The sequence below is a fragment of the Ursus arctos genome, unplaced genomic scaffold (assembly GCF_023065955.2).
Source record: "Ursus arctos isolate Adak ecotype North America unplaced genomic scaffold, UrsArc2.0 scaffold_8, whole genome shotgun sequence".
NCBI lineage: Eukaryota > Metazoa > Chordata > Mammalia > Carnivora > Ursidae > Ursus > Ursus arctos.
The window spans coordinates 83,116,715-83,128,819 of record NW_026623100.1 but is presented as its reverse complement, the minus strand read 5'-3'; the positions used below and the strand labels follow the sequence as shown (position 1 = coordinate 83,128,819).

The window sequence follows — 12,105 nt, the reverse complement described above, 5'->3', positions numbered from 1 at the left end:
AGAGAAAGACAATTATCATATGATTTCTCTCATCTATGGAACATAAGAACTAGGATGATCGGTAGGGGAAGAAAGGGATAAAGAAAGGGGGGGTAATCAGAAGGGGGAATGAAGCATGAGAGACTATGGACTCTGAGAAACAAACTGAGGGCTTCAGAGGGGAGGGGGTGGGGGACTGGGATAGACTGGTGATGGGTAGCAAGGAGGGCACGTATTGCACGGTGCACTGGGTGTTATACGCAACTAATGAATCATCGAGCTTTACATCAGAAACCAGGGATGTACTGTATGGTGACTAACATAATATAATAAAAAAACATTAAAATAAAAAAAAAATGCCTGTCTGCCTGGCTCCTTCTCCCTGACTCTGCAGCCTCCGGTCTACGGGGGCAGCGTGCCCTGCTTGGTGGAGGTCATCCGGGGGACAGCGAAGAAAAAGATCAAAGCCAGCAAGGATGAAAAGAACACCCCCCTTCCCGCGCCTCTCTGGCCAACAGGGAGGCAGGATGACGAGGCCCCGCGTTGCCATGACACCTTGCTTTTTCCGTCCAACTGGGCAGCTGGGAGAGGGACTCTCCGTTGTTGACTTTGGCAAAATGTTAGCATGCTCCGTCCTGGTGCACATTGAGCTCCCTGCAAATGCCTGGGAAAAAATGGAGGCTTTTCAAAAGAATGACCAGGTAAATCAAATGTCTGGTGATTATCTAAGCAAATTAAATATGCGGCAGGGCTTTGTCGAGCACCCATGGCTGGCTGGGCGCTGTGTGGTTTTGTCCAGGACACAGGCTGTTGTGGTCGGGGGAAGGCCCAAGGGACCTGCGGGCGTGGCCAGGCCGCCGTCTGTGACCGGCCTGCACCTGTCGGGCCGGCCCCGAGCTCTGCGGTTCTGAGCCCGGTGCGGCTGCTGGAGAGGCCGTGAGCCTGAGCCAGGACGCAGCAAACTGGCGGGGTGTCCGCGTCGCCGAGCTGCCCGGCTGCGCAGAAGCCGCAGACGCCGGGCTGTGTGGGTGCGTGTCCGCCCCGTGCTTCAGGGTTGGCAGAGCACTGCGCGATGGTGCAGGGGAGCTCTGCGCGTTCCCGCACAGTCATGTGACGCCTTCCGTGCTGGAAGGTTCTGGGCGCGCGCTACCCACCACGGACGCCACGTGCTGCTGCTGAGCACTCGAAACGGGGCTAGTACAAGAGAAAATGGCATTGTTTATTTTATTATTTGTTTAGTTACAATTAAATTACATAATTAAATTATTAGATGTATTAAAGAGCCACGCATGGCTTGTAGCTTCCAGGTCCAACGGTGCAGGTGCGGACGAATGTCGTCCTCCAGCTCCACCTGCGTGTCTCCCTTGCCCTGCCTTCCCCCCAGGCCGGCTCGGGTGTCCGCTCCCAGAGGGAGCCCTGGGCCCCCGAGGGTCCTGGTGTGCTGTGAGGACATCCCTGCAGTCTTGATCACCGGCACCGCCCGCTCTGTGTCTGTGTTCTGCCCTCCGCCGTCAGCCCTGAGGCGCAGGTGTCATCCCAGCCTTGGCTCAGGGCCTGTCACAGGACTGCACACACAGCTGCGGAATGACCTCACCCACCCGTCCGTCGCATCCCCGTGACACTGTGCTAAGGCTTTCAAACATCAATCATAGCTCGGTGTGTCTGGGTTGGACACGTGGTTCCCTTTCCAGCTGTGTGGTCTGCACAGTTCACTCGACCTCTCAAAGGTGCCTTTCTTCATTTGTAAGATGCAAATAATACCGACATCTCAGCATTGTTCTGAGGATTAAAAGAGATAAAATACATGAACCGTGCGTGACATTATTGTTAACTTATGATAAACGTTAGCAGATCCTTCTGCACAATTTCCTCCTCAGGAAGATTTTAGGCCAATTAGGGAACTGGTATTTTAAAACACAAAATGAGTTAGAAAACATTACTCGTTCACTCAGGTACTTAACAGATATTTATTAAGAATCTCATACGTGCTGGGCCATGTTGCACGTCCTAGGGAAATACCAGTGGACCCATACCAGTGCAGGGTGGGGGTTCCCCGTGGACCTTGAAGAACACCAGCTCTCGCTCTGGGTGGAAGGGGAATCATTCACACCAGGGGTTTGACAGGCTGACTCTAGTTTGCCCAAGCTCGCTCTGCTGTCTTGCGGGGGGAGACGGCTGCAGCGAGGGACGGGTGGACATGGCGGGACCAGCTGGGGGTGTGTTAATGATCCAGGAGAGAGATGAGGTTGCCTCCCCCCACCCCGTGCCCCGTTATCTCTCTCTCGTGTGTATGGATAATGCATATAATATGTATAATTTTATTGTGAAAGATTTCGATGTGTGCAAAAGTAGATGAATGTATTTGAACCCCTCGTGTGTGTGCCATCACCAGTGACAACAGCCCTGGAGCCGCGGCCAGCCTCGTTTCATCTACGCCCTTACGCACTTTCCCTCCTCCTCGGGTAATTCTGAAGGAAATGCCATGTATGAACCGTTTCAGGGGCCTGGGTCCAACTTCAGGGTAGATGTATTGTCCTGATAGGTGGGATTCGAGGTCTAAGGGAAAAAGGAGACACAGGAGAGGTGACCCCAAGATTGCCTGAGCAGCTGGAGGACGAGGTGCTTCCAGGGGAGGTGAGGACGCCGGGGGTGGGGCAGGAGTCGTGTGGGGGGCATGCTGGCCCCGGGACGCAGTCACACATCCCGGCGAGACAGCTTGAGTTGGCAGGTGAAAATCCTGGAAGGTGATATGTATTTGGGGACAATCAGCATGTGGGTGATGTTAGGAGCCAGAAGACGGCGTGAGGTCACCGGGGTGAGTGTGGAGGAGGGGGACACTCGGCAGAGCCAGGGACCCCCCGGCGTGAAGAGCTCAGGGAGGACTGAGCAGAGGCCGATGGCGAGGAGCTCCCTGCTCTTTCCTAGTTACGCTTAATCACTGCAGAAGTCACCCCAGTTCATGTTCCTGAGAGCAGGTCGTGGGGTGTGTTTGTTACAAAAAGTGTCCACAAGTGTCATAAGGAAAAATGTCATTTTATGATTATAGTCCTGTGATTTCAAGGGAGAGTTAACTTCTCATGTCCATTGACTGTGTTTCTTCTATTGTGAATATTCTTAGTGAGATATTAGTTTTTGTGTGGTTTTCTCTTCTCACCATGAGGGGTAGGAAAAATGGTAGGAGTGAGGGGACATCCATTGGTTTACAAGTGGGGCGACCTCCAGGCCAGCCCTGACTCCCCCGTCCACGCCTCTGTCTTCTCCAAATCTCTGCTTTCTCAGCTTCAAAATAAGGGTGCGGGGTGGGGGTTGGATTAAGTTACGTTAGCCCCACTTGTGATATGAAAAATGGTCCCGCCTCCTGTTGGATGGAGGGACCTCTGTGCTTTAGTCTCGGATGGTTCCAGAACATGGCTCTGCGTGGGCGTCTGGGGGCGTCTGTCTGCCCTGTGCGGGAGCCCCTGTAGGCAGGGCACGCACTCTCCTTCATACCCCATTTCCAGCCAGGGCCTGCTCTTCGTTGCTCAGTGTTTTCTGAATGGATCCAAACACTATTAAAAACAAAATATTCCTTTCTAAGTTAAAATATTTTTCCCCTTTAAAAAATAAAATAAAATTGCAGTTTGAGGCAGTAGGATTTGTGTATTGAGTGGTATTTTGTGCGTACATACTTCAGAGGGAAACCACGCTCTCATTCCCTCCCAGATCACGGCATTCATGCGAAGTCACCTGAAGGGACCCTTGGCGGGGTACCCGCCACAACCGGTTGACAATCTGGCTGTTGGCCTGGGAACCGGGGTGAGGGCCTTGCTCGCTCACGCGGGTTCTGCCCCCTCTACACCCGAGGCTGAGCGAGCGTCCTTTCTTGTTCTAGGAAGCATGGCTGACTCTCCCAGGGAGGGAAGACTGGCCAGGTATCCGGACTTCACCCAGCTGACTGACATGGCGTCTGAGTCTGTGGGAGGAAAGGTGAGTGGGGATCTCATGGAAGACAGTAGTCCGCATACCCATGCTGCGGACCACCTCCCCCACGGCAGGGAACCTGGAGACAACGGCAAGGATCAGCCTCAAGGTTCAGTCTACTCAAGGAAGCCCATTATTGCAAAAGGCTTCCAAAATTTAAAAAAAAAATAGGTGATTGTTTTAGCAAAAGCAGCATTGCCTTAAGCTTAGAACAAAAAGACAGTTTGCAACTGTGTGAAGGGTTCTCTCTGCCGTGTGTTTTCTCACAGTGTAGATCAGCGGTCCTCACGCGTTAGCACGGGAATAACCTGGAACACTGGCTAACACCGTGCGAGGGGCTGGGGTAGCAGCACGGTGCCGGGTACCGAGTACCAGCGACCCACAGGGGCTCCGTATGGTGTAGGCGGGAGGCACCTGGGCCTGCCCTCAAGATGCCTGTGCTCCAGCGGGGAGACAGATGTGGAAGTCAAGTCCTGGGTGTCCTGGAGGCCAGGCCAGGTGCTGGGGGGGGGTGCATCCCCTCTGACTGGGGGCAGCTGAGTGGGGTGGGAAGGGCTGGGGAAGGCTGTCCAGGTGAGTGAGGCTCAAAGGAGTCTTCAAGTGGGAGGGGGAGCCGGCAGGGCAAAGGGGCGAGGGGCCGTTTCAGTTGAGATGCCGGGCGGAGGGGGACACCGGGTGGGGAGAGCACGTGCTCCGCTGGTTTAGTGTTTCTGGAAGTCATCAGCGGGTGTTGGGGGACATGAGCCTCGGGAGGTCAGAAAGGCCCTATGTGCCGTGTGAGGGTTTCTGCCAAGGAGCCAGTGAAGGATCTGGACAGTGAGGGACTCCTATGGGTCCGCTCACCTGTGCTGTGCCCTGACACGTTCTCAGGGGGCAGGTCAACCCCAACACAGCAGCGACTCCCCTCCACTCTGCCTCCCAAACAGCTAGCAGCTGCGAAACAGCAAGGTCTCGCCCTGCCTCGTAGGCTCTGGGCTGGGCTCAGTGCCCAGGTGTTTCACTGGAGGCGAACCGTGCTCAGACTGCGGTTATTTATTTATTTATTTATTTCGCTAATTATTTATTTCACACGGATTTGTGTGAAATTGTCATTTCTAATAATAACATTTCACAAGCCAACAGCATGCGGGATAATGTCTCCTGAACAACCCATCCCAAGCCAATGATAGCTTAATTACACTATCGTTCCGGGCGAGGGGCAGACGAAAGAAAGAAAGTCCAGGTTTAGGGGAGGCGTCCTTTTCTCCAAGGCTGTTCTTCGTAGAATCAGTCCTTCCAGCCAAAAGCTAGGTGCCCCCTCCCAGCTTGGGTCCCTGTAGCTGGTGGCAGCGGCACGGCGTGGGCGGGCAAGGCGGGCTCTCTGATGGCTGGTGTCCAGGGGCTGTTGCGGGGCTCGCACGCCGCCCGCGAGGAGAGCCTCGCCAAGGCGGGGGCAGATGCCCCTTCTCCCCCGAGACTGCTGCCCGGGTGAACCCCTGCCGACCGGGAGTCGCTCGGCCCGCAGTGGGAGCCGGTCGTTAAGTTCTCCGGAGCGCTATTGACATCAGCAGAGTGTAGCCTCGCCCGGACCCAGCGCTCTGCGCGCGCCCTCCGCGGATTCCTGCTCTCTGAGGTTTAGTGTCGGCTCCGTGAAGCCGCTGTGCTCGTGAAGCCCGACCCAGCGGCCGAGCTGCTGGGCGCTTCCTGACACCAGCTGTCGGCGACAAGGTCCTGACATAGCCTCCTCCGTGTACACAAACTCACGCAGGGATGAGCACAGCCTCGCCCACGTCTGAACACGTGGACTTGAAAGGGTAACAAAGGAGCACCCAACACCAGGCCGGACGCCCCTCCCACTGCAGTCGTCACTGGATCCTGGGTGACGGTAGGGCCGACAGCACCCTGTTTTGTCCAGAAAATCCACTTTACACCTGTTTTCCTGGTATAATCAGCAGCAGCCCCCTCACTCTCAAAAATGTCCTGCTTTGGTTGATAAATGACTAGGCCTCCTTCAGTGTGCTGGCCAAACCACAGGGGTGGCCCAGTGTGGCGTGTGTGGGCCATCGCTCTGCTCATGAGAGAATCACAGCGCCCGGTGTCCTCCGTTCGTGAAAAGGAGAGTTGGTGTATTTTCTTGCCAAGCATAAGAAGTTAGCACCCCCTCATCCAGACGGTAAAGGGGGTGAAGAACGCAGGCTGGAAGGGAAGGACTGAGGAGGCAGACGGTGAAGTCTAGACATTTCACAAGCATCGTGGGTTAATTGCCTCTTGCTGCTGTCCCCTGGCAATTCCGCGTTTCTTTTTAGTGCGTCTTGTAATGTTTCACTCGGGAATGAAATAAAATGGTTTTAATTTATGGTTATTTTATCTTGACTTCTTTCTTTGTCTAGGTTTTATTTGCGACAGATGACTTCTTTGCTCCTGCGGAAAACCTTATAAAGGTATTGTAAATCAGCACTCTGCAATGCGAAGTGTTGGTAGACAGTGAACTGTGCAGTTAAAATCCACCTGAGTATTTGGGACGGGAGTCCTGTAATGTGTCCCGGTGAAATAGCACGTTAGAACAGTAGAAACACGTAGAAACCAGCTCCCGCTCATGCCCAGACATGCTGGAGATAGACGGGCACCCGACACGGGGATGTGGGGTCGCGTTGCTTTCTGGCGAAAGTACTGAGATCCTCGTATATTGTCCTCTGTCTAATGAGGAGTTTGTAATCTGTGCTCTGTGCCGGCACACATCGCGAATGTCTGGAAAATGTTTTACCTGCCTAAACACAAAAGTGTAGGATGTGCTTATCAAAAACTGAACGAAAACCCCAGAACATTCTGACAAATAGAGGGAAGAAATGGAGCCTCAGCTGGAATCCTGCGACCTTGTCACACCAGCTGTGGGGTGTGAGTTCATGCGGGTGGGCGGATAAGCACAGGTGCGCTCAGAGTTCACACCCACGCACACCGAGTGTGACCACAGCGAGTCTGCCTGCCGGTCAGCATGCTGTCCTCTGTGGGGTCACTGGCCATCTGGTCAGTCTGGTGACAGGGTTACTGTTCCTGGGCAGGAGGTGGCCAGGGCTAGAGCATGTGCAGGGCCTCTCATCTGTATTAACTTACTCCTCAGAGAAAATGGTACTAAAGTGAGGACCAGAGACGTTGATTTACTTGTTCTAGGTCACACAGCTAATAGATGTCAAAGCTCTTACCATTCTACCATATGTCTGTCTATAGGAAATTTAAGTGCATACACACCTTGACGTCGCTGTTCCACAGATAGATATCACGTGCATAAGTAGGCAAAAATATGCAGAAAACAGTCATTCCAGTGTTGTCCGGAGGGGAAAAACCAACCTAAATGCCCACTGCTGGGGAACTGGTTAAAGAGCCACGATATGAGCTTCTAGATGTGGCATACCACGTGGCCACGAGAAAGAATAGGCTAGCGCTCTGCACACCGGCCCCGGGAGGTTCCCGCGTGGCGTGTATACACACCACAGCGTTCAGAAAGAACACACCGGAGAGTGAGGGTGGCTGTCTGTGAGGTGCTGTCTGCGAAGTGGGTGCGACAAGGAGTGGGGCCTTTTTCTTACATCGTACTCGTGTCTCTGTATGTTCTATACACACATCTGCACACACATGTGTACATGTATCCTGTAATATGCATGTGTGTGTGTATCAACACATTTCCTTTCTGAAAAAAAAATCACAGATGAAGCCAAAGCCCCTTTCACCACCCGCTTTAATGCCCACCCACTCCTTCCCTTTGTGGAATTACTACCGTGACATTGGCATTTCTAATATATACCACACTTTTCAGGAAATGTGTCCGTATATAGAAAGTAGGACTGCTGCTTGTTTTTCGATTTGTATACGTGTTCTTACGCGGTACTTAACGTTCCGCGACGTGTCACCTGTTCTGCCCATGCCGAGGGGAGGTGCTCGGGGGCCCCAAACCGCCCACCACCCAGTCCCTCATCCCACTGGGACCCTTTCCTGAGCCGATGCACATTTAGGTTGGTTCAGTTTTACTCACGATCGACATCCGTGTGTGGGGCTGAGCTCACGCGTGGGTTTACCCCGGGATGGGGCTTTGGTGTTCCTTTCTTTATGAACGGATTTATCCTCATTTGGCGAGGACCATTTTTGTGAAAGTTTCCAGTTGTCGTGTGTTTCTTTCCGTGTCGATCCAGGTGCCACGGCACCCGTGGCAACAGCGCACCTGCACGGGCCACCTGCCACCCACGCTACACTGAGCAGCAGGAAGCTTGGGGCTGAGCGAGCGGCTGGGCTTCCAGTGGGGGGCGCACCCGCTTTTCTCTTGCTGGGTTTGTAGCAAAGTTTCTGAGTCCTCTACCGACACGGGAAAGACTGAATTGAGATTGTCTTTAAGGTGTGTTTGGATTGTAACACAACTCAAAAGCCACCAACTTGGGCATTAATAATGCTAAACAAATATGTGCCAGGCACTGCTCCAAAGATTTTAATGCTTGCCATGGCCTCAGAAGGAACACGGCACTGTATCATCTGCCTTTAACACACAAGGAAACTGAGGCACAGGAAGTCAGGCGTTGAGCCTGAGCATGTGTGGACCTTCGGCTGTGCCCCACATAGCAGCTCCACGGGGGCCCAGCCTGGTCCCACTACCGTGTGTCCGTGACTTTGTTCTTTCCCTCTGCGCCCCTGGGGAGCTTTTCCTAAGCAGAAACATGCGATCCTCCTTGTCCTTGAGTTGATGTAAAAAGGGAAAATGTTCCCCAGCTTGGCCACCCACCAGGCACAGAACAATTTCTGAGTCTACGCTTCTGATGGGGGCTTTCGCGACTATTATTTCAACCTCGTAACAGCCCTGCAAGGGACGTGTTCGCCATCCCTGTTCTTCAGGATGAAGCAGCCGGGGCTCAGCTGTTTGTCTAGGGGGCTGATAAGGGGCTGAGCTGAGCCCCTTTCCCCCGGTGGCCGCAGAGCAGCTCCGAGGGCTGGGGTGTAAGTGTTCGACTGGGCCCGCTGAAGCGCCCCCTACCCTCAGACCCTTTGGCCAGATGCCTTGTTAAGCGGTCTTTTCTGGTTGCTCGGGAAATCTGTCCTCTCGGACTTTGCTCCTTTCGGGATGCATGTGGGCCGCAGTGGGGAGCTGTGCGGTTCGTGGGGCCGCAGAACGAACTGTGTGATGGGGCGTCCCCTATTGCTATCGGCAGTTAATTCTGTGTATTGAGGTCCACAGAGATGCGGAATTTCTTTCTCTGGAGGTGATAACAGAGATGAGGAGGTGCCCCGCGATCTGGAATGGGCTCCCTGTGTGTGACCGTAGTAGCAGACTCCCCTGTGCCGACCGAGGATTCCTGTAGGGTCCCTGCGGGCGCGGCCCACCTGTCCCTTTGAGGCAGGCGTGGACATGCTGGAAGACCAGGCCCTCGCATGCTGTTAACGCCCGACTCCCATGTGTCTTTGCTTCAGAGCGACAGCCCAAGCTTCAGAGAACACGAATACACTGAGTTTGGGAAGTGGATGGATGGATGGGAGACCAGAAGGAAGAGGATTCCAGGTACGGAGCTCTCGCTCTTTCACTGTGGTGAAGCTTAAACGCGGGTGTCGGAAAGACGTGTACGTCGTGGGTCAGCGTTGTCCCGGGCCCTCGGAAAGCTCCGTATCGCGGATGGCTCTTCTGAACGTCAGGCTCTGAGGGTGTAGGGAGCGGTCCTGTGTGCAGCAGGGGGGAAGGAGGGCGCTCACACTGTGGGGACGAGTGTCGGTGAGGCTGTGGGGGGCGGTGCGGACCTCCCCACGTGGTGTGGCGCATTTGCGGCGATCCTGGGGCAGGTGCGCTTATCCCCACATAGCTGCTGTGGAAGCAGCCTCGCTCATCGGCCCCGGTCATGTCCCCCGTGAGGAGAGCCGGCATCTGGACTCGGGCCTGCCCTCTGCCACTGCACACGCTTCCTGGCACCCGACAATCTACTTTTCATTGCTACTCATTGGGCTCCATCAAAATACTCCTTTTAAAGTTGAAAAAATGCCTGTGAAAGCAAATGAATCCAGCATTAGGCTAATAACTAGATTTTTCGGGGTCTGTCTTAAGTATTACAGAGATACTGGGTGTTTCTGAGGTACTCCAGACATGCTCAGATTCCGGTGCGTCTGGGCATTTAAAGGCGGGTCTGCTTCGGACTCAAGGAACCAAGAACTACCTGGTGACCGACGACTTGGGGACGTCTCAGGCTTTAGCAGACGCAGGGGGGCGAGCTGGGTGGGGCCCCACGGGAAGTCCCAGGGCCTGAGGTGACGGTGAGCATTTCCAGGAGGCCCAGGTCCACACTGAGCGCCTGCTGAGCTGGGCGGGGTCTCGTCTACACTGTGCACAGTCACACTTGACCTTTTTGGAAGCTGATCTCTCCTCTGATTCGCAGTTGAAGAAACGAGGCTCAGAGAGGCCAGTTTTCACTTTGGAACCGGAATCAGGTGTCCCTGGATGCAAGGCCTATGCATGTCCTGCTGTGACCAGAACACGGGTTCTCGTGGGGCACGGCAGCCACACAAGGCCACGTTACAGGAGATCTTTAAGTCACAGCTGAAAGTTAACCCACGTGCACTTTTCTGTGGCGGGAGGAGGGAGCTACTGCTTGTTTTCATTTCAGTTCTGTTCAATCCCACGCTTTGTCTGCCGAGTTAAACCTGACGGCGACGTCCTTGTTCACGTCTCGTAGGTCACGACTGGTGCGTCGTCAAGCTGGGGATACAAGGCGTTATCCGAGGCTTCGATGTGGACATTTCTTACTTCATGGGCGATTACGCTCCTCGAATGTCAATTCAAGCAGCAAACTTGGAAGAAGGTGCCCTGGGAACCAGCGGCGCCCAGAACGGGCACTGCGGGGTTGTGGGGCTTGTCCCGCAGCGCCCCCTGACGTGCACTTGCCACCAGACAGGTTCAGCGACTTGTCTAAGGCCGCTTACTGCCACGGAGCTGCAGAACTCGGATTCCCAATACCGTGCTCTGTGATTTTGGTTTTTAGCTTGACCAGATGCAGAGCTCGTTGTTCTCACACTCTCCAGGCCTCACCCAGGGGCACACCTCCTGGCGCCGTGCGGTCCGGGGAGCAGGCTGCAGGGGAGGGCGGCAGGGAGCGGGCTACCTGGACCGTGCGGAGCCGGGTCCGGGCCAGCTCTGGAGGGGTGGCTTCGGCTTCTTTTTGGCTCTCGCCGCGTGCGTAATGATGCGGTAGCCGTGGGGTTTTCACGTGGGCTGCTGGACCGCGTGAATCATCAGGCGCTCTAAGTTAGCCCTGGGTTTTTATTCCTCCCACTGGCACAATCTGAAGCTGGTCCTAGCGTTTTTATTTAGGACAGGTACCATCACGTGTGTGCACATACATGTACTTAGGGAAGATACGTCATGTCAGCTGGCAAATTTACGCTGAGAGCACTGCGTCTACAGCCCTGTACAAGGCTCTGTGGAAGCACGGGCCCTGCTCCTGAGGACAGCGAGGGAACCTGAAAAGTTAGGGGGTGATGGAGAGACCCTAATCTGGAGGCAGGAAATGACTAAGGACACACAGTAAGGTTCCTTCCGCAAGCCCAGCAATTGTCCGAGGTATCGTCCAAATATTAATTCCAAGATGCCCTGGGGGAGGTCCTGCTTCTGGAACTGGCCTGGCAATGTTCCAGAACTTCCACTGATCCAACTTCTAAAAACTCTAGTCCTGATACATTTGTTGCAGTTGGACTTAACTTGGAAATGGTATGTACCATTTTGACAAGCAAATGTCCTACCGGACGTCTTGCAGGAGTTTTTGAAATTACTTAGAGTTTTAAACATCGAGGATCTTCAACTAGTGTGCCTATTGCTTTGACCATCTGATACTCTGACTTAAGAAATGTTATCTCTGGGGTGATTTGGCGAAATGAAAATGAGCATACGGCCCACGATGAGAGTATATTCTCTTTGATTTCGAATGTGAGCCGTAACCCTATTGGTCAATCTACCTTCAGATAAACAACCAGCAATCCCACAAAGAGGAGTCAGGACGGGAGCCGCGGCCACCCCGGAGGAGTTCGAGGCTGTTGCCGAGGTGCGCCTGCCAACGGGATCGGGGCCTGTCATGGGGTTGGGGCGGCGAGGGAACCGCTCTGTGTGCCTGGCCACGAGGCTGCTTCTTTGGGACATGCAACCCGAGTACACGTCCCCTCACTTACTGGCCC

General features: G+C 54.2%; 1 protein-coding gene across 1 annotated transcript in view; it reads left to right on the top strand.

Moving 5' to 3' along the window:
• The window catches only part of LOC113269382 (collectin-11), a 70,465-nt gene that overhangs the window by 48,387 nt on the left and 9,973 nt on the right, over positions 1-12,105 (top strand). Inside the window, exons 9-13 of the mRNA XM_057309368.1 lie at positions 3,851-3,945; positions 6,309-6,359; positions 9,367-9,454; positions 10,614-10,739; positions 11,896-11,975. Coding sequence (XP_057165351.1) covers positions 3,851-3,945; positions 6,309-6,359; positions 9,367-9,454; positions 10,614-10,739; positions 11,896-11,975 — 440 coding nt within the window. The remainder of the gene's footprint in view (positions 1-3,850; positions 3,946-6,308; positions 6,360-9,366; positions 9,455-10,613; positions 10,740-11,895; positions 11,976-12,105) is intronic.